At 53.0% G+C, this 27,231-nt stretch overlaps 1 protein-coding gene across 2 annotated transcripts; it reads right to left on the bottom strand.

Annotated features, from left to right (window-relative positions):
• Positions 1 to 3,784: 3,784 nt before the first annotated feature.
• On the bottom strand, positions 3,785 to 27,231 carry Ldlrap1 (low density lipoprotein receptor adaptor protein 1). 2 transcript variants are annotated; one of them, XM_042688693.1, is made up of 9 exons: positions 27,043 to 27,231; positions 18,302 to 18,444; positions 17,328 to 17,440; positions 15,417 to 15,531; positions 9,557 to 9,629; positions 9,158 to 9,241; positions 8,287 to 8,417; positions 6,599 to 6,633; positions 3,785 to 5,642 (listed from the first exon to the last, which is right to left on the bottom strand). In XM_042688693.1, exons 1-9 carry the CDS (start codon positions 27,128 to 27,130, stop codon positions 5,498 to 5,500), a joined length of 927 nt encoding a protein of 308 aa, XP_042544627.1. In that variant the 5' UTR covers positions 27,131 to 27,231; the 3' UTR covers positions 3,785 to 5,497. The 2 variants fall into 2 exon arrangements, with proteins under 2 accessions (XP_042544627.1, XP_042544628.1); XM_042688694.1 differs by having other exon boundaries at positions 6,599 to 6,627.

Below are 27,231 nucleotides of genomic sequence, written 5' to 3'. Positions count from 1 at the left end.
CTAGTAGGGTGTGATCATCTCCTCCCCAGCTTTGCCCGCTTGGTGAACCACACCATGGGTGACTCTGGGCCATCTCAGCCTCCCGCCAAGCAGGCAAGAGCCACAGTGTAGTGCTGTTGGCACAGCACAAGTCCTCACTCCTGAATTAGCTCCATGATTTGACACATCCCTCTTGGACAAGACTGTCATCACCCTATTTTACAGAGGAGGAGACTGAGACATGGGCCCCTGAGTCGTGTGTGTGGTGACTAAGTGGAAAACTTAGATTCAGCCTTGTACCAGGCTCCAGAGCTATGCATGCAATTGCAGTTCTGCTCCGTCTTCCAGGCATCCTCTGCAGACAGGGCCCTCGAGAGGGAGGACAAGAGGCGCAGGAGGAGCCAGGCCCATTATGTACTTGAGAATTCACCAGGGTCCTCCTTCAGCCTCTTATCAAAACCATCCCACTTCCCCACGCGGTGAGGTCGGCCTGTCACACTCCAGCCTGCGGCTCTTCCACAGAATGCGGAAAGAGCATCTCTCTCCTCTCTGTAGGGCCTCGGGAAAATAAAGGTCAAATCTCAGCTCTGCCTCTCAATCTCTGTGGGTCAATGTCAGTCCTGTGTCCTCTGGGGACCTCAGTTCCCAACTGAACAGAGTGGGGGAGGGGCTGGAGGGCTATTAAGGCACTCCTCACATTCACATTCTAGAATCTTGCCAGGCGTTAATGGCTCCAGCTTGTAACCCTAGCTGTACAGGAGGTGGAGAACAGGAGGATCAAAGTTCAAGGCCAGCCTGGGCAGAAAACGCTGTGAGACTCCATCTCAACAGATGTGGCTGGACATGGTGGCACGTACCTGTGAGCCCAGAAATGATGAGAGGCCTAAAGTAGGTAGATTACACCTGGTCTGGAAGTGAGGGGCCCTATCCTAGAAATAAGCAGGGAAAAAATAGGGCTGGTGGCCTGGCTCAACTGGCCAAGCAAGTGTGAGGCCTTGAGTTAAAAATCCCAATACCACAAATTAAAAACAAACAAACAAAAAAAAAAACACTCACAAAACCCTAGAATCTAGCCAGGCTCACACCTGTAATCCTAGCTACTTAGAAGGCTGAGATCTGAGGATTGTGGTTCAAAGCCAGCCTGGGATGGAACCACCAGAAAACTGGACGTGGCACCGAGGCTCAAGTGATAGAGTGCTAGCCTTGAGCTGAAGAGCTGAGAGACAGTGCCCAGGCCCAGAGTTCAAGCCCCACAACTGACAAAACAAAACACAACCCTAGAATCTTGCTTTGATCACATTTTGGAAAGAAAGCTCTTTGATGGAGGCAGAGGAGCAGATCACACAGTATTCTGCCAAAGCAGACCAGGTTGAGTCCCCTGCCCTGGGCACACAGCGTGGTCGTGGTGGACTGTCACTGTGGCTCCATGCCTTTGATCACCTGAGGCCACCCCTTCTCTCAGAGGCTGGGCCATGTCTCAGGAACCCAGGCTGTGGAGCAGATTCACTGGTGGCCGCTCTGCCAGGTGTACAGGGACGATGCTGGGAACTCCATTAGCATCCTGGCCTCAGGAGCTCCCAAGCTAAACAATGTTGCCTGCTGTTCCACCTTCCTTAGTGGCCTGGTGGACCATTCCTGTATGCCAGGGGCTCCCTGCTGTCCCTGACACCATCCCCTAGCACAAACTGCTGCAGTCCCACTGTGTGGGCAAACCTGGCCAGGCCACAGGATGCCATGGCGCTATCTATGGTCTGTGAAGGGTCAGGGGAGTCCTTGACCTTGTCTTGACCGACTGGAGTTGAGTGGGGGTCTCAGCGAGTACACTCAGCACAGCTGCCGGGCAACATGGACTGATGGTCCAGTCCACTTCTGCCTGGCTAGGAGCAGACACACCAGGCTGACTCCTGTAACCCTGTGCTGGCTCTTGGCTAAGTTCATTCTGGGCTGGCCTCAAAGCAAGTAAGCTAAATGCTCCCAAATGTAAACCACAGGCCTGTCCCTCAGCAGCTGTGTAAGGCTGGCTGCTCCTAGCACCTCAGTGGGCCTGTGTCACCATCTGTATACTGGGTTAACAGCACCTGGCAGGACCACTGCAGCAGCTGTTCCAGAGGTGTTCACCCCTTCCCTCCTTGGTGGGCCTGGGGTCCCCTGTCTCTTCTCTGAGGGGCACAGGACTCACACTGGGCCCTGCTAGCAGGCTGGACAATATTGCTGGGGTCAGGATGGGGCCTGATGAGAAGACACATGGCCTTGTGGGGTTTTACCCTGGGTGTGTCCAGGGACTGGCCACAGGGGGCAGCCACCTGGGTCTATGCTTCACTCTATAAGGAGAGAAGGAAGATGAGGTGGGAATGCGCTCCGGAATCAGCCTGGGGTTCAAATGCTCCTACTGGATGTCAGATTGGGTCAACTTGTTCATCTTCTTGACCCTTAACTACCCCATCTCAAAAGTAGGGACTCAAGAGCACTGCTCCAAGGACCAGTAACACCAATGCTGGATGTAAAGATCACATCCTAATTACCACAGGCAAAAGCAGCTGTGAAGAAGAGCCAGAGCCAGCATGGCCAGACATGGACTCTGCCAGGTCCATCCACGAGTGTGGAAAAGCCCTCAGGGAGATTTAAGGGGGAGGTTCTCTCCTTCCTGAGAGAAGCCCCCATGTCCAGCAGCGATGCTGAAGGTCACATCGAATATGAAAGGGACCGTGCGCCTCCCGCTGCATGCATTATGCATGGAAGAGCAGACGCGGGTACTCACGACTCATAATTTGAGACACCCAGAGACTAAAGATGTTGGCCAAATTTAAACTGAAAGATGAACTTGTTGGGTGTCTTTTCAGATTATGGAGGACAGGAGAGAATTCCTGTTTGTTCAGATCCACTCAGGATTCATGGAGAGTCTCCCCAACAGCTGACATCAGAGGGCTCTGCCTCAGCATTTAGCATGTTTGAGGTACAGCTAAGACCCCCGCACAGCCCAGCCATGGAGAGCCAGGGGAGCCAAGGCAGGGCAGGGTCACATCACAGGGAGGAGACTGGGACAGGACTGCCTGGCACCCACAGCCACTGTGGGCAAAATCAACTCAGTCCCACCACAGGTACACAGGAAGTGCTGGCAGCCATTTTGCTTTCTTTCTTAAACATATCTGGTCCGAATTCCTTTTGTTCTAGTAACCTTTGAGCCACTGGAAGATGTGGTACTACTAACAAGGTAGCAATAGTCATCTGACTCTCACAGAACCTGGGAGGCAGAGGGGTGCTGTTACGCCCTGTTCACAGATACAAAAAGCAAGGCTGAAGGAAAAGGGTAACCGATCCAGGGTCACAGTCCCTAAATGGCAGGGTCAGAACCGGACCTTGGGTCTTCCATGTTACTAAAACACTTTCACTGTCTCCTCATTATGAAGCTACACTCTGTTCACAGGGATCCTGCCTGGCCTGGTTGCCAGCAGAGCTCAGGCCTGCTTCATGTACAGCACAGAGCAAGCCTCCTGGCACTGAATGAATGCCATGGATCACTGGTGTGTGGAAACAAGCCCTCTCACCAGAGAAGGCTCACGTGGGCACATGCAAACCTGGCCAGGGTCCTTGACCCAGGGACCTCATCAGAGCTGACATGTGAGGTCACTGGGCTTCAATGATTATTCTGAGGTGACTTCATCAGATTCAAAGGCCACCAACCCCTAGTACAGTGCTACTTCTGGGCACGTGGCCTGCCCAGGCCCATAGCCACTGTTCCCGTCACCAAATGGCAGGGGGCTCTGAATGCTGGACCCACCACCATGCCTCTCCTTTGAAGTGCAGCTTGTGCTTCACAAAGAGACATTTATTGTTTGTTTTCACCATTAGAGCTTCCTTTACAGCATCATGGAGAAGAGCCCAAGACTTGGCCGTAGACACCGGAAGCACACTGACAAGTCAACAAGAGACCACAGGCCACAGCAGGACTGCACAACCCAGCAGAGCCCAGGCCAAGGACTCCAGGATGGCCTCTGACAAAATTCTGGGGTGGAGGGTAGGGGGCACGGGGGGAAGCTGGGCAGGGAAAGGAAGTCATCCTTATGCTGATAAAGACACTCTATGTCCCCTCTCTCGCTCCACATCCCCTCCTGCAGGCAAGTGTACGGATTCTAAGACATGCTGGGGTTTTTCCCAGGGCTGCTCAGGCTGGCTCTAAGAAGCCAGGCTGCTGGGGCTCCTGGGAAGCACAGCCTCACAGCTTGGCTGTGTTTCAGATGTCGGAGACCACCAGGGCAGTAGGGAGGAAGGAAAGAGAGATTCTAAAGGAGCTTGCCACTGGGATCGGGGCAGTGTAGGGAAAGAGCAGTGTGATGCTTAGAGTCTAAGTTTTGTCTCACCCTAAGCAGGAAGGAGCAGACTTCCAACACTGGCATCTTCTGGGAAACTGGCAGCAAGATAGATAGCTGGGCACAGAGGCCTGCACCAGTGCTGTGAGGAAAGGCACCAGATGGCTTGTTATGAAACACATTTTGGTCAGAAAATAGCTGGAGTTTTTTGGTTCGTGGGAGAACAAAGCTAGAAGAAAAGGAGGTGTGAGCTGGGAGAAAGCAGCTTTGGCATCAGATGTAAGTTCTGCTCTCAACTCCACCCCTCTGTGCCCGGGGCCTGTTTCTGTAGAAAAATGGCTGTGAAATATATGGTCACAAACCCGGGCTGTAGGGGGAGGCAGGGATTGGACTCTCATGGATGTACAGACAAAACAAGAGCAGGCGTGACCTCACCCATGGGTGGGAAGGGCGGGAAGAGATCCAAGGGTGGAGCCATCACCAGCCGGGATGCTCCCAGTCCTAGACTGGGGCAGGAACACAGGGTCCAGAGCTTGGGGGACCAGTCACAGACTTCTGTGGGAGAAGGGCAGAAAGTTCTAGCCCACACAGCACCATAGAAGAGCCTCAGGGGGTACACCTGCTGGGTAGGCTTTAAAGTGCCAAGCTATGTCCTCTTTGGTCAGGGGCTGCCTCTTCAGAGTCCTGGGTCCAGGGCTCAAGCCTGAGCCTGCAGTCTGAGGAAGGAAAAGGTAAAGACCCAGGCTTCTGTAGAGTGAGGGGGGAGGGGGGAGGCAGCGGGGAGGCTCTTCCTGTGCCCAGAGCACGCTGAATTCTGACTGCCCTTTAGTACAGAGTGGGGGTGTCCCAGGGAAGTCCATGTCCTTACAAGAGGGACAAGAAATGCTTTGGTCACTGTCCTGATACCCACGCACAGAGGGGGCAGGCTCTGGGCTAGAGAAGCAGAGCGTGATGCTGGTCACAGCACTCTACACTCCCCATGCCCAATGCAAAGCTGGCTGCCAAGTGTAAGCCAGAAGTCACTGAATAAATATTCAAAGCATCTTTCAGTTCTTGGAGAAAAAGCAGGTTCAGCTCTCTCTTCTCCTGTGACTCGCTGCAGCTTTCATGGGCAGGAAGAGGCTGCTGTGTCCTGGAGCCGGCTCCCATGTTGTGGGTGACTTTGGTCCATCACATGTCAAAGCTGGCACTGTCCTGCTGGCCCCAGGCCCTCAGAAGCTGAAGAGCTCGTCCTGCTCAGTGCCACTGCTGTCAGGCTTGTCCCAGTCGATGGGTGAGAGGCACTGGGCATAATGGATGTCCTGTGCTGACAGCCCCGTGTCCAGGACCTGAGGATTTGTCCGAGACTGCGCCAGCCTGGAAGGCAGAGCTGTGTGAGCTGAGCCCCTGAGTGAGGGGCTGGCAAGGAGCCAGAACAGCCTGGCCAGCACCATGGCCAGAAGGAAGAGGGCAAGAGCAGAGTTGGGGGTAGGGGAGGAATGGCCAAACCCAGGGCCAAGAAGAAAGTCTAAGATGACAGGGGGTGGAGCCTCTAACCAATGGAGAGTCAAATCCATGGAGCAGGCAGTAAGCACACCCACCCGGGGACAGACCTGGTCTGGAACTGCCCAGGAGGGAAGTCAGCAACAGGTGGTCAGGGACTGGCCTAGCCACAAGCAGTCTTGACTGCCAAGTGTGTTTAAAAAAAAAAAAATATCTAGATTGTGGACACAATCTACGTGCACAATAAATTACGAGCACCTCCTCAGGGGGAGGGCTCACAGGGGTACGAGCCGGAGACAGGCTCTGGCATCCTGTGCCAGGTACAAGCAGGATCCTGAAAGGCCAGGGCAATGAGTTGATCCAGGCCAAGTAATATGCACGTGAGGGATTAGCACAAATCAAGTCCCAGTCCCAGTGTGGGATTATAACACCGCCTTATTTTCTGTTAAGGCTCTGCTGATTTCGGAAATTGTTAATAAAGGGCACATGATACTTGAGCTGAACCAAGCCCAATGGAAGGGACAAGGCCCAAAGAAAGGCCAGGCCTAGAAGCAGCCCACGTACAGGGAGACAATGAGCTTGAGCTGCAATGTTCAGTTCCACCCTGAAGTGGCTGTGTACCCAAGAGTAGCTTCTGATATAACAGCAAGAGCTTTCTAAGCCCCCTGGAGGGGTTCCCTCCCCAGTAATTAGCCCTACATCTCCACGCAAGTGAAGGGGGGCTGGTGTTGGAGGTGGCCTAGTGCCTCATGTTCTCAGCATAGCAAAAGCACTGCAAGGGAAGGGAGGAAGAGGGCCAACTTGAGGCCTGTGGTCCCAGCACAAGTTACCTGGAGAATGCTTCATCCAGGCCATCGTCCAGCTCCTTGGGAAAACAAAGCAGGAGTCAGGAGGAGTGCTGCGTGGGGACCCATACTCTCCATGGGGGCCTATCCCAGCTCTCAATCAACTATGGGGAAGTAGGACACTTACACAAGTGCCCAGAGGAGCAGACACAAGCAGGCCTCCTGCCTAGCTGCCACCACCAGCCACACAGCCCATGAGCCCAAGGCTGGGTATAAGGGCTGGAAATGTGGCTTAGTGATAGAGTGCTTGCTTAGCATGCATGAAGCCCTGGGTTCCATTCTTCAACTCTACATATACAGAAAAAGCTGGGAGTGGTGCTGTGGTTCAAATGGCAGAGTGCTTATCTTGAGCAAAGGAAGCTCAGGGATAGTGCACAGGCCCTGAGTTCAAGCTCCAGGACTGGCACAAAAAAAAAAAAAAAAAGCTGGAAAGAGCATGGGCACATCACAGGCCTCTAGAAACCTGAGTGGGTTCGACTCCCAGACCTGGGGCAAATCACAGAGCTTCTTTGAGACCCAGTTTTTCCTTCCACAAAATAAGGGATCTGATTTCCATGGCTTTCAGACCCCCAAAGGGAAAAGCCAGAGGAAGATGTCTGCCCTTATTGACTTCCAAAACTAGTCAAAATCTCAAAGATGGAATCCTAGCCCTTGGGAGGCTGACACAAGGCCAAGCTAGGCTACACAACAAGGCCCTATGTCAAATAAATGAACAAATAGAAAAGCCAGATGCTTTGCTCACAGGCGATAACCCTAGTTAAGACCTCACAGCCTCAGGCCCAAAGCAATGGGCAAGGTCCTTCCTTGGCCCCCACAGGTAGGTGAGCAACTACAGGGTGGTCCCTAGATAGTAGAGGTTTGAGGGGCACCCTGGTTGCCCCAACAGTCCAAAAGCCTTCCATGTCCTAGATTTTTAAAAATTAGAGAGCTACAACAAATAAAATGTAATGGATGCTGGACTGGAAGGACACAGGAAGCATGAGTGGGTGGGGAGAGAAGGGTGGGGAAATAATACAGATTCCCTGTCATTTCCATGTTAATTTCCACGTTAACCCTGGTTTGGAAGGTATGAATAACAGAGAACTTGGATGAAGGGTGCACTGGAATTCTTTGTACTATTTTTATAACATAATCTGAAATTACCTCTAAAAAAATTACAATTAAAAAAAACCCAAAAACCCTCAGGTTCCTCTGGGAGATTCTGTAGGTGGAGGTTAGTCACCCTTTTACTAAAGGACACAAAAGCTGAGACACAGAGAGGTCAGTGACTTGCCCTGGGTCACAGGGAGGCAGGGACCAAGCAGACAAGTGTCTGAGGTTGTGGATCTGCATTTAGATGGCTCAGCAGGGTGGGTGTCAGGCACAACTCTGCCACACCAAGAACAAGGGAGCCTTTGGCTGGTTCTGTGCTGGGCAGTGCTGTGGAGGCTCAGGCTAAGAGGCCAGGCATTGTAAGAAGACAGCTGTGCTGGAAGCCAGGCCTGTTAGGGACACAGCCTCGAGTTCAAAGGCCACATTGTTCATCCCCCACCCTGGGCTTGGGAGCTACTGGGCTAGGTCTAGTCCTCCCAGAGGCCCACAAATCAGGAGCTGCCTGAGGCTCATCCAGAGATCTACCCAAGGCTCATTGGATTCTGTGGGGTCCCCATGCTCCCATTGGGCTACTTACTCACCCAGACAACGTTGTTACTGCTCAAGGCTTGGGGCCGTGGTACCTCATCCATGTTGGTGGTGTTGGCGCTAACTGTGGACAAAGGGGCCTTGGCCGATTCTTCGAAGTCTAGCAGGTTCCCGGTGGCAACCGCTATGAGGTCAGGCAGAGTACCAGTGGGACGTGAGCTCTTTCTCTTCTGGCCCCATCAGGGAAACCCTAAGCTATTCAGGTCCCAACTCCCTCTTCAGACCTGGCCTTGTCCAGGCCTAGGACAGAGACCACCCAAGTCCCGCCTCACCTCCGAGCCTTTGGACAGCTGTCCATAAAGAAATGATCTGTCTTTGCTGAGATCTGATAACACAACTCTTATGTTCATAACAGTTGCTGAGTTTTTTTGGAGTTTTTTGTTTGGTGGTGGTGGTGGTGATCATGGGGCACGGGCTCTGTCCCTCAGCTCTTCAGCTGAAGGCTAGTGCTCTACCACTTGAGCCACAGAGCCACTTCCAGTTTTCTGGTGGTTTACTGGACATAAAAGTCTCATGGACTTTCCTGCCCTGGCTGGCTTTGAGCCTCGATCCTCAGATCTCAGCCTCCTGAGTAGCTAGGATTACAGGCGTGAGCCACTGGCACCCCACTAAGTTGCTGAGTTTTAAAGAGAGTGCACACAGGACAGGAAGTGCACAGAGATGATTCATACATTTACATGGATGTACAGTTTGAATAAACATGCATGCAAGTGAGTATTTTGTTCCTTGTCTATATTTCCTATTTTCTTACCTATAATGTCTGTGTTACTGATTTAAGAAGAAAACAATAAAACACCCATGGGTTTACCCCAGCCCAAGAGGAAGGAAGCCCAAGGAAGGGCCCCTCCCAGGGCCAAGACTCACAGCTTTTCAATGAGGGGCTGCTGTCATGGTGGGGTCCCAGGATGTCTGCTCCTTCCTGGCTGGCTTTTTCTCTCTTCTCTTTCTCTGTGGGAATCAAGACACAAAATGCAGGAGCCTCAGCCCTGCCATTCTGTCTTCAAGCAATCACTTTGCAGGGGCCCAACTGCAGCCAATCCCAGGGGGGCAGTGTTCAACACCCTGTGGATGTCACACAGCCTTCCCTTGTCCTACGGGAGGGAGATGGCTGCTGTTCTAACAGATGGGAAAACTGAAGGACAGGTAAGGGACCTGCTCGCAGTCACAAGCCAGGTAAGGGGCCAAGGTTGGGAGCCAGCCCAGGTGATGCCAAGCATTTATCTGTCTCCCCTTAACCCCCTTGATGGAATGAAAAAGACTCACCTTCCTTGGACACTTGCCAGAACTCAAAGGCAACTTTGAAGGCCTGGGCTACAGTGAGGGTGACAGCTTGAGCCTGAAAAACAGGAAGTTGGGGCAGGCAGGGGCTGGTGTCAGCTGGGGGAAAAACTTGTCTGAACAGAGGGCTGGGGACTCCCTCCTGGCAGCTCCAGGGCTCCAGCCCAGGCTGGGGAATGCCAGGTGCATGGAGGCGGGGCGGGGCGCCTCCCACAGCACCTGGAGCAGACATGCTTATGTAAGCCATATTGGGGCAGGGTGGTGAGGCCCATCTTTACCACCATTAACCCAAAGTCCCACTCTCATCCCAGCCCCCTACAGCTGTTCACCTCCACTTCGTTGCTTCCCTTTGAGAGTAAACCAATTATGTGTGGGGCTTACTTCCTTCAAGAAGGCCTCCCAGATTATCTGAGGACTCCAGACACTAGGTGAGCCCTTGGAATTGGACAACAGAAAAACTGAGATCGGAAGGGCCTGAAGAAGCCACAGCCAGAGGGGCCACAGGTAGGCTCTGTTTAGGACTGCTCAGGTTGGAGGGGCTGATAACTGGAACCAAGCAAGGGAGGGGAGTGGCTAGCAAATCTTCCAGGAACAGGATATCAGTCATTAAGTGCCAGGAACCAAATCCATTCTGCACAGTAACCAACCTGCAGGAAGTAAGGACATGCTGGCCCTTTATGCCTGAGGAGTCCATCCATGCCTTCAACCCCTACTTGAACATACCACTCCTCTCCTGCCATGGGTGTGGAGTTCTGGTACCACCCAGATCAAAGTGTCCGGATCTGTGGGTCTGCATACCCCATTCCCAGGGCAGACTGAGGCCCCTCAGTGCTGGCTCAACTGCACCTGGCCTCCTGCCAGCCAGGCCTTTCCCCAGCCCATGTCTATTTCCATACCTCCCTCCCGGAGGTTCCAATGCAGGGTTAACCGGTGCAACTCCAGCTGCAGCCGGAAACACCACTGAGATTCTTCCTGCAAGCCCCGGGCAAGAGAAGAAAGCACTAGACTCTTTCAAGTGCACAAGGGCAGGCCAACCAGCCTCAGTCTCATCTCCTCCCCTATGCTAGACAGCTCAATTCAACTGAGAAATGAATCTGTGGCCATTGCTGCTTTCAAAACTCTTTTAAAAACATTAAAAAAAAAAGATTTAAAATTCCCAAACAAGCTGACTGATCTGTGCCAATTAAACTTCACGAAGTATAAAAATCTCATTTGAATGTCTCCGTCATTTACATCTTTGATGGAAGTTCGGGTGCTTTATGGCAAAACTTAAATATGGTAATTAAGTATGAAACTCTTCACAGCTGTTTACAATTTAAGCTGTCACGTCTGAATCAAGTTTAATAGACCCAGTTACCATTGAGAATTGCCCATGAACTAAAAATATGGGCTAATTACCAGCCTGAGCCAGATTACTGTATACCCAGCAAGCACTGGTCATCCAATGTGGCAGGGTTATGGGAACAACATTATTCTTGCCTGCAGGAAACCTGGGGACACAGGCTTATAGTGTTTTTGCAGAAATCTGCTGGCTCATTTGCATACATTCCAGCCCCTCAGTCCTGACATCCTAGGCTGTGAGTTAAACCAAATACAACCTGAGATGAGCTGTGTAGTGTGCAGGTGGCTACAGGACTAGGCTGGGCAGGGACTTGGAGGTGGGCCCAGCTCGCAGCCACTGCAGGAATCTGTCCCTCGGCATTAGCTGGAAGGAGGGCTCACAGCCCAGGCAAGTCTTTGCTTCTCTAATCCCCAGCCTGGTGCCCAGCCCTCCTGAGGTTCCTCTGGCTGAGTCTGTATTATTACTCTGACCAGTTACCATCTGACCAGGTTGTGTGTGTCTCTTGTTCCCAGTAACCAGACTATTTTTGACAGCACCAGGGTTTGAATTTGGAGCTTTCTGCTTGCTAGGCAAGTGCTCTACCCATTGGGCCATGCCTCCATTTCTTTTTGCTAGTTTTGGGGGGGGGTTGGGTTTTTTGTTTTGTTTTGTTTTGTTTTGTTTTTTGCCTCAGCCAATGTGGACCCTGATCTTCCTGTTTTACATTTGCAGTTATAGCTGGGATAACAGACATCCCACCGTGTCCAGCATTTTCCTGTTGAGCTGGGATCTCATGAACTTTTTTGCCCAGCAGGCTAGGAATGTCAATCCTCCTGATCTCACCTCTCATGTAGCTGCACAATCACTGGGTTCTTCACCCCTCAGAGGGAGCCCCGCTCTCACATCAAACCAGGTTCGTGCTCCCTATTGGAGCTGAGGTACAAATCCTGCACAAGGATTACTCCAGAAACAGAGAGCTTCATGGCGGGCATAGCTCTGCCTCTTCTCAAGCAGAACTAGAGTATCCAGGCCCCAAGAGTCTGCGTAGTGATGCTGAGCTCCCCACTTTTAGTGCTGGCTGAGGCCTCAGGCTTGAGCAGAAGCGAACAGTTCTTTGCAGGGAGCCTTCTACTAACCAGGTCCACCAGGACTAGGAAAGAGAGGCCTGAGTGGGTTGTTCTGCCTCAATCTGGGGCTAAATGAGGGTGACCTGGGAAGGAGCTTGTTGGCTGAGCTTTGATCACAGGGTTCATACCTCTTAAGCAAGCACTCTACCACTTAAGTCACACTCCCAGCCCTTTTTGTTTTAGTTTATTTTCATATGGGGTCTCTAGATAACTTTGCCTGGGCTGGCTTCCGATGGTGATCTTCCTAATGCTACCTAGTAGCTGGGACTGCAGACATGCATCACCATGCCCAGTTTTCCACACTTCCTGCTCACTCCAGCAAGGAGGTGTGGAATGTAGAGACTCAAGTTGTGAAGGCTGAAGAATTGGGGGTGAAGTGCTTTGCACACGGGATCTCCACACTGGCCTGCACTCACCGCTCACCGCCCACCCCCTTGGCCTGGCACACTCCTGCTGATGTGTACTCTGATATGTATGCTGATATGAACTTCAAGGACTCTGCTCTGGAAGTCTTCCTGACCTGTGGAAAATTTCATAATCTCTGCCCAGCTCAAGCTCCTGGGTCCAGTTACCAAGGCTGGGCCCTTCCCCTCGACTTGTATGGCTGCTCAGGTTCCCCACTGCCCATCACAGGGCCTGGTCCAGGACAGGGGGCCTACACATCTCTAGAGGCTCACTAGTGGATGAGCGTACTACTCAAGGCCCTCATCTCATCTCTGCCCACCAGAAAGTCTGCGAAGTCCTGAGAACCCCCAGGTTCCCAAACAGGGCTAGGCCACAAGGTCAGCCACACACTGCCAGCCAGGGGAGGCACTAGGCAGTGTACCTGCACCACTCTGGGCTTGGTTATCTCTCAGAAGAGCTCTCCAGTGATCCTGAAGCACAGAGGCTGGGGAGAGAAGGATGCAGCCCAGGCAGTCAGCCCCTGACCACAGACAGGCTGAGAGAGTGAAGAGCTGGGTGTTCGGTAGGAACCCTGCCCCCTGCTGACCCGGGGCCAGCAGCCAAACAGTAGCTGGGCTTTATTTTCCTCAGCAATTGCCCTCTGGCCTGGGGACAGACTGAGCTGGCTCAAGCCTGTCTAAAGTCCTCTGGCCAGGGCAGGCCTCCCTCTGAATCAAGCTGGCTCCCTTTCTCCTATTCCAAAACCCCCGTCCCAGAGAAAAGCCACAGCATTTGGGAAGGCCTCTCCTACCCAGGCCCCAGCTCTGCAGTGATGGCTGTGAGCCAGCTGCCCTGCCCGGTACTTGCTCCCATCAGTGGGGAAGAAGAGATGAACAATGGGGACATAATGAGCTTTGTATTTTAAGTCCCCATGGCCTCATAAGAGACACCACTAAGTCACTGTAGGAACAGGCTGTCACAGGAGAAGCCACTGCAGCTCAAGGCCCTGGGCAATCATGAGATCCCAGATGAGTAACAATGACATTTAATCTACAGGACAAACAGGAGATGTGCAAAATGCTGGGTGCAGGTGGCTCATGCCTGTAGTCCTAGCTACTCAGGAGGCTAAAATCTGAGGATCATGGTTCAAAGCCAGCTGGGACAGGAGTCCATGAAATCCAAGAAAATTCTTATCTTCAATGAACCACCACAAACCAGAAATGAAGCTGTGGCTCAAGTGGTAGAGCACCAGCTTTGAGTGAAAAATCTAAGCTAAGGAAAAATCTAAGCCCAGGCCCCAAGTTCAATTACAGCCACCCTACTCTCCCTCCCCCCCGCTCCCCCCCCTCCCCAATACACGTAGAGGTAGGCAAAAGAAATGGACCTTTCAGAAGGATCCCAGAAGTGGTAGGCAAGCAGCCCAGGGAAGGACTTTAACCATAGTCACACAGCAGCACTTCAGCCGTGACCATACCCCTGGGCTGACTCCTACTCCATGACATGTGTGCACAGGCTGAATCTCAGCTGTGAGTGCTCACAGACTCATCCTGGAACCTGTGAATGTTACCATACATAGCAAAAGGGCTTTACAGGCAAGATTAACTTAAGGATCTTGAGAAGGGAGATTATCCTGGATTACCCAGTGGCCCAATGTCATAGCAGAGGCCTTGAGAGGAAGCAAGAGTCAGAGAGAAATAGTCAGATGACTGTGGAAGCAAGATTGGAAGATACAACATTGCAGGCTCAGAAGACAAGGAGGAGGCCATGAACCAAGGACTGCTGCTGGTCTCAGAGGGGAGGAAGGCAAGGAAATGGGTTCTCCCTAGAGCTGCCAAGAGAAACTACCCTCCTGGCAGGGTGGTTTTCTGGGACCGCTGACTTCCAGAACTTGTAAGAGAGAAAATCCATGCTGTTTTAAGACACTAAATCTGTGTTAATTCTTAGGGCTGTCCCAGGAAACATTCACAATATCTAAAGCTGCCCTGCTAAGGAGCTGAAAGCCTGGGGGCCACAAAGACTGTGATAGTCTTGATGTGTCCTTTGATAAGGGAACAGAGAACATTTTAACTCCCTGTCTTCAAGAAGCACAGGGCAGAAGGACTAGGCTCTGAGTTGTTCACATTGTGATCAAGAAATCAATCAATATCTTCCCTGAAAGAGAAGATGCTCAGATCTCAGGGGCCTGGGAAACAAAGCATCAACACCAAAGGCTGACTCACCAGTCGTGACAAAGGCCAGGGCCCACCAAAGTCTTTGGTAGGCTTTTCCTAGCCAGATGAGATGGAGGGGCGGGGGGAGGTGGCCTAGAAATGGAAGGAAACTCTTGGCCTCTTGGCCCTAAGTTCTTAAAGTTGAGCACTGGAGTTGGCATAAAAAGGTACCATAGCCAGGCACCAGTGGTTCACGTCTGTAATCCTACCTACTCAGGAGGCTGAGAACTGAGGATCATGGTTCAAAGTCAGCCCAGGCAGGAAAGTCCGTGAGACTTTAATCAATAAACCACCAGAAAACTGGAAGTGGTGCTGTGGCTCAAGTGGTAGAGCACTCGTTTTAAGCTGGAGAGCTCAGGGACAGCACTCAGGCCGAGTTCAAGCCCCACAACTGACAAAAAAAAAAGGTACCACAATAGTCACTTGTCCTTCCCTGCCTCATAGTAATTCATCTTTGCCCCTTCCTTGATACTTCTGACTTCCCACCTCTGAGAACTAATCTGTGAAAAGGGCCATACCCCCAAGGCTGTACTAATCATGGAGATCCAAAGTTAACTTCAAACTTAACAAATCTGTTACAGAGAGGGAAGGATCCAGGTGCTTCCTGGGGACACAGGCCAGATGCTGCCCACAACAGCCTATCTGAGTACCACCTACCTGCTCACCTTCCAATACCCCTGGCTCTCAGCACCCACTGGAGAATCCCAGGGACTTCATTCTTTTTGAAAAGTGACTATTAGTTTTGGGTCCTGCCATCTGGACCACCCAGGCCCCCAAGAGTAGGCTGTGTTCTTCCCACTGACCATTTTCCGCTTGGTGCAAAGAAAGGCATGGCATTCAAGATTCTCGCTGTGTTGGCTCTGGGCAATGTAGGCAAACACCTTGTCATGCATCTTGTCTGCTGTGCAGTAGGAGATCCTGAAAGGCAAGCAGGAAGTGTCATCACACCTGGCATGTGCACTTGATCTCATCTAGCATCTCTCAGTTCCAGAGAGCCTGTTGTCTCTTCTCCACTGGGGGCAGGGGTAGGGGAAAAGAGGGCAGATCTGGCCTTGGCCACCAGGCCCAGCATCCTGGGCCATCTATAGAGCAAGGATCCAGGCCAGGGAGGAGGGACTGGTGGTGAAGGAAGGCACTTTCCCCTGTTTCCCTCTCATGCCACGTCCCCAAACACAGCTGAACCCTGTGCACTAGGCAATGTATCAAAAGCTTTATAGACACTGCCTCACTAATTCTAGGGCAACCCTCTGAAATAAGCTCTATTACTAGCTTGATTTTCAGATGAGGAATTAGGCTAAAGATCTGTGAAAAGAGTAGGTGCCAGAGCCAGGCCTGATTTCATTACCACATTGTGCTCAGGCTCGAAGAGGAAGCAGGATACATTGTGCGTATTGTCCTTCACCTGGGCTTCCCTGCCCAGGTATCAGGTAAAAGCCAGGCTCAGCCTTCCCAAGCTCCACAAGTAAGTACTGGAACCATGGCCAGGGATAGAAAGCTGGGACTGGAGTGAGTCAGTGACCCAACTGGAGATTCACTGGGCCTGGGGGAGACAGCAGCTCCTCTGCAGGCCACATCCCTAGCCCTAATCTCCACTTCCAACCTCAGCTCCCCAGAGCCCTTGGTCTCTAAGTCCCCGCACAGTCGGATGCCTCTACACTCATGAGACTCCCATCTAGGGGCTGGCTGTTGCAGGGGTGGAACAGTTCAGCAGACTTAGCCCTCACCCAGGTGGCTTTGGCTTCAACTGCACTGCTTCATTAATGCCACTAAACACCCTTCCTCCCCTGCCCCGTAGACAAAAGTGGGTAGTGCCACATCCCCAGCTTCCTGTTCTCTGGTAGAGGGATCCAGCCATAGCAAGACGCCACCTCCCCTAGGAGCCCTTCTCTGATTTCCCCTGCTGGACTCTGCTTTTCTTGGGAAACACCCTATCTCCTTTCCCTATCTCTCCATTCCCTCCTAGACTGGAAGCTCCAGGAGGGCATAGACCTCAGTAGAGCAGGTACTTGGAAATGTTAGTGAAGGGAAGTGGGTAGAATCCTGCATGTGAGAGGAAGGGAGCAGCTTGAAACTCTGAAGCCACCTCCAGCACACATGTATGCACTCCAGCCAGCTGAGCCTCCTGCTTGGAGACAGAACAAGAAAGTGGAAGGATGCCTGGCAGAGGGGATCTGTTGGACAGCACTCCAGCCTGGACCCTACCTCACGACACAGTCTCAGACCACACCCTCCCTGGGCCTTGATTTTTCCATCTGTAAAATGGATCCAGGCTGTCCCAAGGTAGAATCCGATACCAAGCCATGCAAGAAAGGATGGACCCTTCCTTTCTAGCACTGGGGCCCTGCCAGAGGGACCACTCATAGTCAAGTTCCAGACCCTGCAAGAGCCTCCCTTAGGATGCACAGCCAGCAGTGTTGACAGCAGAAGAAAGAGGCAGTGACTCTGTAGCTCTCTGCTCCCAGCTTGACTCAGCAGTAGACAGAGACAAGGGAAGCATGGCTGATCCAGGCCTGACCAGGCCTCAGCTTCTGGCCCACTTCACTAAGTGTAACAGCACAGGAAGGCAGCACCTGCATCACCCCATGCTACAGATGAGGAAACCAAGGATCCACGGTCCCAGATAGAAAGCAGCAGAGCCTAGATTCAGATGGGACACACCAATCACTGCTCCCAGTGACAAGATGGAGACTTGGGCCACCCCATGCTGAGCCTACCTGTATATAGACACATTCTCAATAAGCTGGTTGGTGAGGTTATCAGTCAGGATAATCCCCCGTGGTGACACCTTCAGCGTTACCTTCTGTAGCTTCTTCCCACTGGCCTTGGCCTAGAAGGGAAGATGGGTCAGAGGAGCCTGCCTGACCCTCCTTTGTGAGCTGTACCCTACTGTTCCAAAGCCCCACACTCAGGGTCCATGTGAGATCTCAGTTCAGCCAACTGGCTGGTGCCACTGGCAGGAAATTTGGCCAGCACCTTCTCCAACAAAAAATGGGAACAACTATTACTCACTGGTACCTGTTACTGCCAAGCTCTGGATGTCATAGGCAGAGGGCCTCTCACCCTCCTCCTTCAGCCCCTCTCCTTCAGCCTGGGAGGAAGTTTGCACACAAGGTAGGGGACCTGCCCCAGGATACATGGCTCGGAGGTAGGATACCAGACTCTGCACTGAGATGATCTCAGTACAGACCTTGTTCTACCCAGTGTGTGCAAGCGCACGTGCACGTGTACACACACACACACACACACACACACACACACACACACACACACACACACACACACACACACACACACGGCCTGACCTGCAGTAGAGGGCGTCATGAGGGTAAGTGGATTTAAAGGGCCCCTGTTCCATCACAGCTGAGCAGGGGGCAATCTGGCTGAGAGGTGACAACCTCCCCATGCTTTCTAGCACTCTAAGTCACCAACACTTAGGTTGCAAGTCTGAGCTGGGGGAGGTGAGGCAGAAAGCAGCCATGGCCATGACAGCTGAAGAGGCCACTGACCTTCACCCTACCAGTCCAATGGCTCCCCCATCAAAGTCCCTGAGCCTGACAAGGACTCAAGGGCAAGGACAGGCCCAGACATAACCCATCAGGGTTACAAGGCAGGTCTGAGGGACAGCCCAGAAAGAAACTGGCCCTGACTCAGGTGGGCTCCATGTGTCCCCTCCCAACCAGGCACTTACCGTGGCCACGATCCTCTTGACAGCTGCGGCTGACAGCTCCTCACCCTTGGGCCGCTCCACAAGTGTCATGCCCAGGTACTTGAGGCTGAAGAGCATGCCCTCAAGCAGCGTCTCCCGGGTATCTGTCCAGTTCTCCGGCAGCTCTGGGTGGGAGAAGGCAGCTCTCAGACCCTGCTGACAGGCCCACTGGCTCTCACCAGCCCCATCTCCCTGGACCACGCCATGAGGGGTGCCAGGTGCCACGGTTCTTCGCGCTGGTAATAGAGCTAACTGTTTCCAGAAGGTCCCGGGCACCTGATGAGATGCTTGTGTAAACTTTTCTCTTTGACCTCAGGAGAACCCATGAGCCAGATCTGTCATCACCCCTCTGCAGACAGCCATGCCCAGGCAGGAGGCCGACACATGACCAAGCTGGGAAAGCCAGTCCATGCCAGGGCCAGGTCTCCGCCATATTTCCAAACTCAGCTTCAACATTAGCACCTGCCAAGGGCAAGAGGTATTTTCCTACTGAATTAGTAGTAGGATTCTATGAGGTGGGTTTGAGTCCATTTTACAGATTAGGAGGAAGTAACTGGAGCAGAGCACAGCGGAGTAAACAGGGAAGGTCCTTGAGGAGACCATGACTAATGTCCGGAGAAATCAGCTTAGCTCAGTGGTGGACTCAGACAGGGAGGCAGGGTAGGAAATGGGCTTCCACCAGGCCCCACCACAGGAGAGGGCACTGAGGAGGCAGAGGGGTGCAAAGGGAGGTCCTTCCTTGACAGTTGAGGTCCACTCACTCAGAGGAAACAGTGAAGCTGAGCAGATCAGGTAACCAGGTGTGACCCCAGGATGAATGCACACTGCATACTTGGCCTATCCTTGTCCCAGCCTCTCCCAGGTGGTGTTCCCATGGACTCTGCCCACTCCACACCACAGGACAAGAGTGTTTCTTTTTTTTGGGGGGGGGGGGAGGGTCCGGCCGTGGGGCCTGAACTCTGGGCCTGGGTGCTGTGCCTCAGCTCTTCAGCTCAAGGCTAGCGCTCTACCACTTGAGCCCCAGAGCCACTTCCGGCTTTTTTCTTTTTTTCTTATGTGGTGCTGAGGAATCGAACCCAGGGCCTCATGCATGCAAGGCAAGCACTCTACTGCTGAGCCACCTTCCCAGCCCTGACAGGGGTGTTTCTATAGACTATACCCACTCCACACCACAGGAGGAGTGTTCCCACACACTCTACCCACTCCACACCACAGGACAGGACTGTTCCCATACACTCTACCCACTCCACACCACAGGACAGGACTGTTCCCACACACCCTACCCACTCCACAAGAGGGAGACAATGCTTCAGCCTCACATGCAATCTTGTTCATAACAGTACAGGACCTAGGCAAGAAGGGGGCTTCCAAGGGCTACCTGACCTAGGACATCCTGTTCAGGGGCTGGGGCATGCCCTGTGTGCTCTACCACACAGAGGGAAAGGCCACAGACGTAAGCTCAGGACTGGGCATGGCAGGCTCCAGGCAGCTGAGATCCTGGCAGAGATGTCTCCCTCTTCCCTGATAAGAATTCAGCCTAGCTCTGGAGTTCCCAAATGGCTGTATCCCTCCCTCTCCACAGCCAAGAGAAGACTGCACCCCAGCTCCCTCTAGGTTTGCACTGTGCTCTGAACTGGAAAAGAGCGAGGGAAGGGGTGATATTGGCTGAAAAGAAATGTACCCTTTAGCTGACTTATGTAATTAATCACTCTGTTGATCACCTTCATAGTAACAATAAAAAAATTAAAAGATCTGGATAACCTCATCCCTAACTCTGGCCCAACACATTGTCCTCTAGCCTTCATCCCTCTACTCCAGTGTGAGGCTGGGCTCCCAGTGAGATGACCCTAAAGCCTAAAATGACCCCCATCCTCTGACCCACTATCATGAGCTTATGTCACCTGCTCTGCCACAAAACAGCAGGAAGTTTCTGAGGTACTTCCAGTCCTGGGACAGGTAATGGGGGCTCTAGAAAAACTTGGACATCAGCCTTGCTCTCAAAGATACCAAGACTAAGAGCACCATCACCACCTACGCTACCACGAAACAACGATACAGCAGTAATAAAGCAGTGGCTTCTACCATCTCCTCCAATACTCACAGATACAGCAAGGAGACATTCTCTCATCCCCAGGCTACAGATGAAGAAAGTGAGGTTCAATGGACTCGGACCAGAAAACCCAAGCTAGACCAGATGTCCTTATCAAGCACAAGATCAAGTCAAAGATCAGGGAGAGATTCTTGGAGGCATTTGCTCCCATCTGGAATTGGGTTTTCCTAATACCAGAAGCTTCTCTGCAGGCCAGGATATCCAGGCCACCACTGCCAACTTCAGACCTGTCTGCACATAGTGGTAAAGGAAATACTGGCAAGCCCATCGCCTATGTCCTGGGCAAACATTACTACTCGGCTGCAGCTCTACATTCCCTTTCCAACACAGGGCCCTAGGCAGGCAACACCAAACAATCAGGGGTGGCCTTATGCATCTTCTTATCCATTCCTGCCCCCAAGGCAAACATCCTTCCTCCCCCTATTTTTGTGTTCCCCATTCCCCCATTTCCTCTGGTTCAGCCCTTTCCTGGCCACTTTCCAAAACCACTTCCGCTCCCTTCATTCCTGGGGGGCCAAAGCTTGCCAAGGTCATTGGTGATCTCTTTGCTGTCAAAACATTCTCTGTCCTCCTCGACCTTTCAAATGCTTAACATTTTTCTGCATTCCTCCATTCTCTCCCTGCATTCTACCCCTGCATTCTACCAGCTGCTTCAAGACTAGCTGCCACTCATCAGCCTCACAGACTCAACCTTCACTCGTCAGATAATACAACTGAGGCTCAGAGAGAGATGGGACCTGTGTAGTTATACAGTAAGTTAGATGGGACCTCAGTCCCCACAATGACTGTTGGGTCTGTTTTAATTTTAAGTTCCCCCATCTCTAGTCCCAACATACACACACACATACAGATACAGATAGATACACATACACACACACACACACGCACGCACGCACGCACGCACGCACGCACGCACGCACGCACGCACGCACGGCAGGAACTCCAGTCACACAAAACTTCCCTCTCACAATGCAACAACTACTTTCAACTTCTAAGCTTTTGCTTAAGTAGTTCTGTCTACCCCAGATGCTCTTCCCTTTGCTTGATCAAAAATTCCATACATCTAGTCTCTCCTTGACAGCCTCCATCAGGGGCTAGATCCTGAGTGAGCTATTGACCTTCTTTGAACCTCCGTTTTCTCATCTATAACAAGGGGGAAGCCACAGTCTTTGGCTTACAGGGATGACTGACTCTTAGATAGGATAATAAAATAAGCTGGGTGGCTCATGCCAATAATCCTAGCTAGCCACGAGGCTGAGATCTGAAGACTGCAGTTTGAAGTGAGCCTGGGTAGCAAAGTCTGTGACTCTTATTTCCAACTAAGAGCACAAACACACACACACACACACACACACACACACACACACACACACACACAGCCAGAAGTGGAGCTGTGGCTCAAGTGGTAGAGCACTAGCTTTGAGCAGGGACAGCACCCAGGCCAAGTTCAAGCCCCAGAAGTGGCTGGCATGCAGCACACACACACACGCATGCATGCAACACATACACACATACCCACACACACAAAGTAATAAATGTAAAAAACATGCTCAGCCAAGGGTTAAGGGTCAGGCCCAGAGCAGCTGCTCTCACACTTCGATCCCCTGGTCCATGCACTGCCGATGCCTTTCTTCAATAAAAATGTTCTTGTTTTCACCCACTGCCCAAAACCAAGCAGCTGTCTCTCGTCAGTCAGAGGACCTGTCATTCATACCTGCCTCCCCAGGACCTGGTATGGAGGTGGCGCCTTGCCCCACTGTGCTACTCAGTCTCCTCCTGCGTCTGTCTCCCTTATCTCTCACCTCCCATGCTGGGGGCTCCTTCTCTCCTGTGCTCTGGGCGCATGATGCGCCTTCATTAAGGCATGTGGTCTCTGGTGCCCACACCTTCCCTCAGAAACCAACCCCCAGGAACCATCACACAGGACTCAGCCCACAAAGCCAAGAATGGAGGCCACATTCCTCATCACCACAGGAAACTAGGCCTTAGAGGGGAGCTCCCAGAGGCCTCTGGGCAAATAGAGGCTTGTATCCACAGCCCTGTTCCGGTCTTGGTTATTTTCAGCCCTGTGGTGGGTAATGACTGTACTATTTTAACTTTGCAATTTTACAGATGACCTGCTGCCAGAGTTAGCTGGGGACAGGCCATATGCCCAGTCGAACTTCAGCTGTGACCATGTGCTCTTTCCTCATTAAGGCCCCACTCAGAAGTTAGGACCAACAGTGTCCTGGGTCCCTCCATTGCCTTGGAAGACTCAGATGGATGGGCCTGGAACATGGAGCTGCAGCTAAACCCCTGGGCCGCGGATGCCCAGCATCCTGGCCTTGCTCCCCAGCCTGGAGGGCGATGGCCTAAAAGCCACACAGACAAGTTAGGAGTGGACTCATTGCCCTGAGGAGAGAGTGCTGTGCCTCTGCAGACACTCTGAGAAGTGAGTCAGCCCTTCAGGTCTATCTTCCGGAAAAGTTAGAGGATGTGGAAAGTACTAGGCAGATTTCAAAAGTCAAAGTCATAGGGACTGTTATCAAAGCAAACAATTTAAAGTGATTATAGTTTCCTAAGTACCTCTTTACACTTTAAGAAGCCCTGAAGCAGGAGGTGGGGTTCAGTCACTGAACCTCCCCATCCATGCCTCAGTTTCCTCAGTTTGAAATAGTGACAACTCGGGGGGCAGAAGAGTGAGGAGATAGTGACTAAATGAGATGAATCTGATCAAGGTACATGGTATGCATATGTGGACATATCAAAATGATACAACTAAATGACACTAATAAAACATAAGGAAACAAAAAAGGTGATAATAATAGCATCCCCCCCCAAATGGAGTTGTTCTGAAGATAAAGTTTACACCTGACCCTGCTTGGTGCTTACCAAGAACCACCATCAATGTCAAGTGCAATGAGCTTTTTAGAGTACACAAGGCAGGCAATTACAACACTTTAAGAAGCCAAGGAGGGGCTGGGCAGGTGGCTCAGTGGTAGAGTGCTTGCCTTGCATGCCTGAGGCCCTGGGTTCCATTCCTCAGCACCACATAAGCAGAAAAAGCCGGAAGTGATGCTGTGGCTCCAGTGGTAGAGTGCTAGCCTTGAGCTGAAGAGCTGAGGGACAGCACCCAGGCCCAGAGTTCAGGCCCTAAGACAGACCAAAACAGAAGCCAAGGACATGTGGCATTCCCACTGCAGAGAGCTCAGGAGTGTGAGAGATGCAGGCTCCTAGCTAACAGCACTGGCTCTTGAACCCTGTACTTCTCCTAGAGCCTGCCAATCCCCTTCTGGTACAAGACAGGACTCATGCCTCCTATCCCACCAAAAGGAGCATCTGACTCCTTCAAACATCACTCCCAGAGTCCTCGTTTCTGACTAACTGTCCCCAGGTTTGCTGCTCCCTCCTGTGTCTTTACAGTCACCTTCTCAGAGAAGTGGTACTTCCAGGGCCCCACTGCATATAGTCCTCATATCCAACTGACTGCCAGCGCCTCCAGTCTGTGGGCTCCTTCCCCAGCAGTCGTCCCAGCCATGACTGCACATCACAGCCCCGCAAAGGGCCAGCCCAAGCAGGGGACATATTCCACATTGGTTCTCCAAGTGCGCCATGGGCTTAAAGCCCAGCAGCTCTAGTGGTCCTTTGCTTTATAATGTCCACTTTGGGATTCCCTTCCCCGCTCACTTATCCTCATGTTCTCTTCCCAAACGAATAACTAGAAGGCTAGTTATTCGGACTCTGAGTCTCCTGCAGGAAGAACCCAGACAAGGACACCAGTCACTGCATTTTTATCTCTGGCATCCTGTCAGCCTCTGCTTGTCTGTGGCCTTGTCTGCTCTGCCCCTCTTTACCAGAGCACTGTCAGAAGACAACTAGGTTCTCAGGAGTCCCCACACCTGTGTATCAGTAGCAGACACACAGTCAGTGCTCAACAAACAATGGCTGGGTGGTTGGCTGGGTCTGTAATATTTACACTATTGTGAGTAAACACGATTAGATTCTTGTGCCATCACCTCCCACCAGGAACTCGGTCTACTGAAGCTGGCACCTCCTATTTCTTTATCCTTTCTCTCTGGGCTCTCTGGCAAGTTGGCACAACCTACCAAAAAAAAAAAAAAGCTCAAGGGACAGGGTACTGAGGGGCCAGGGTAAGGCACCCTTCCAGGCAGCTGGGAGAAAGGAAAATCCCTAGCTAGAGACTGAAATAAAATATTTATGTTTCCCAAGATACAGGAAACTGGTATGTGAGAAGGGAAGATAGCCCCCTTGGGAGGTCAGCACGACTGGGAGACAAGGGGGTAAGAGGCTCAGAGCCAGCCTGATGTGCTGGTTTTGCTGTGTAACCTCAGGCAAACTGCAACCCTTCTCTGGGCATCAATTTCTCTACACTTGAATCAAAGACCTGATTAACCCCAGGTGAAGATGTAAGAGGGGAGGGGAGGTCACTGCAGACAGCAGAGATCAAATCAAACCTTAAGTCCATCGGCTTCACACTGTCTTCAAAACTTAGCCACAGACTCCAATCTTGAAGGCTAGGCCCAAGGTGAGTAGACCCCACCCCAAGGCCATCCACCATCTCTAACCTGTGGTCACAGTGGTCCCCAGATACTGCCAGCTTAACAAGGGCTGGTGTCAGCTCTGAGACCTTCCCTTTCCCAAAGCCGCAGTCCACTAAAGACCCAGAGCTGGGGATAGAGACTCAGGGAAGACTCTACTTCCCACTTCCCTTATCTCTAAAATAGATCTGACTGATAAGAACTCAGGCTTAGTCACCTCCCTTGATCATAATCTATAACAGAAGCTGAAATACTTCTTAAAGCAGTAACCAGAACAGGAAGTACCACTTATACTTTTCCTCTAGGCCAGGCACACCTACTTTGGCAGTCTGAGGCAAATACTACTCTTATTTGCAATTTGCAGATAGTGAAACTGATTTAATAACAGTAATAGGTGAAGTCTGAGTATAGAAGGCACAAGTATTGGGGGGAGGAGTGAAAGAAGAGGAGCACCCCTGCTTCCCTCCAAGGTGTAGAAAGGCTCTGAGCTCCCCCAAGCCTGGCCCACCTCAGTAAGAAGCACACAGGCAGGAGGAAGGTGAAGGGAAGAAAACACTGATCCGGAGGGAGCATTATTACCAATAATCTTCTTTACACTCCTGTCCAGGTAAGAAACTGCGGGTTATTGAGAACAAGTGACTCACCCTCAACTGGAGCAGATAAGAGAAACTCTGTCCACCATTCAGAGTGGCTCCCTCTCCCCGCCCCAGATCCAGGGGTAGATCTAGGCATCCACCCTTTCAGAACCACTTCCCTGGGGCACCCCTCCCCACTTGCCTGCTGTCCCTCAGCCCCACAGAGCTCCTCCATGGAAGAGAGGGTGAGCCCTCAGAATCCTGGTCACATCCCTAGGAGTTTATAAAGAACTATTTTGGAAGCTGGTACAGGCCAGCCTGATCCAGAGGGCCTCTGGCCCCACCCCCAGCTGCAGGCCCTAGCCACATCCACCATGCCAGTCTGCGCTAGGAGGGGCCCACAGCTGGAACTGCAGAGGAGGAGCAGGGCGGGCTCCTTAAGCCCAGACACGCTGGCAACGCGCGCAACCAGGGAACCTCGGGCTCCCTTGGCAGAGCCCTAGAAGGCCAGGAGGGAATAGGGGTGGGAAGGGCTGGGCGGCTTCCGGATCCCCAGGTGTGTGGCAGGTGGGAGGAAAGTGGGAGTGGGAGCCCTGAAGTTGGGCTCCAACTTCAGCCAGAAAGGCCCGAGTGGCTCCTGCAAAAGCAGGGGCCTGGGCTTGGTTTCTCAGGCCTCGGGGGAAGGTGGCAGGTGACAGCGGCAGGTGAAGGCAACCTGGAAGTAACCTGAGAAGGAGGGAGACAGGAGGGGCCCCCGGGGAAAGGCTCGTCGGCGGCCCAGACACCCCCAGGAGAGGTGGCGGCGAGTGTGCCGTTTGCTCCGGCACCCAGGGACTTCCGAATCCTCCCCCCCCCCCCCCCGGGGAAGGTGCGAGAGAAAACAGGTTTCAAAAGCAGCCTGGAGGTCAGCCGGCCACCTGGACGCGGCCGGGGTAGAGGATGCCGGGGTCTCGATCGCCAGGTGTCGGGACGCTCCGGAGACACCCAGGCCGGGCCTCGCTCCCCAAAGTAGGTACCGAGACCCCGGAGGCACCGCCGCAGGTCGGCCTGGAGTGGGGAGACGAGGGGAGCCCGTGGCTGCTGCGCCGTGGGGGCCCCGGGGTGCAGCGATGGGCGCCTTCCCCAGCCCTGCGTCCGCCGCGGCGGCCACCACCCCACCCCGGACGCGGACGCTGCCGGGCCAGCAGGTAGGGAGGTGTCGGGGGTCCCCGAAACCCGAGCACCCCACCTGCAGCCCCGCGGCCGCCCCTGGAGACCCCGAGCTCGGCCCCTCCCCTCCCCCGCCCCCTCCCCGCTGAACCGCGCGCACCCGGGAAGTGAGGGCACAACTTGACCCCAGGCGACCCCCAAGTCCCAGGGCCCGGCCGGGCCGCGCCGGGCCGCGACCGGGTCAGGCCCCGCCTCTCCGCCAACTTGGCCCAACTCCGCGCCCGCAAGAGGCCCCGCGCCACCCGGGCCCGGCCCGCCCCGGCCCGGCCCGGAGGACGCGCACACACTCACTGCGGTGTCGGCCGCCGCCCCCCCAGTTCGGCTTGGCCAGGCTGGGGCTCCGGATCAGCGCCCGCCCCGCCGACTTGAGCGCGTCCATGGCCCGCTCCGGCCGCCGCCGCCGCCGCCACCACAACTCCGTCAGGAAAACTTTCCGCCCGGCCAGGAGGCGCGCGGGCGGCGCACTCCTCCCGCCCTCCC

The sequence above is a fragment of the Dipodomys spectabilis genome, unplaced genomic scaffold, assembly GCF_019054845.1.
Source record: "Dipodomys spectabilis isolate Male_0828 unplaced genomic scaffold, ASM1905484v1 ptg000118l, whole genome shotgun sequence".
NCBI classification, from domain to species: Eukaryota; Metazoa; Chordata; class Mammalia; order Rodentia; family Heteromyidae; genus Dipodomys; species Dipodomys spectabilis.
This window is presented reverse-complemented; position numbering and strand designations above follow the sequence as displayed.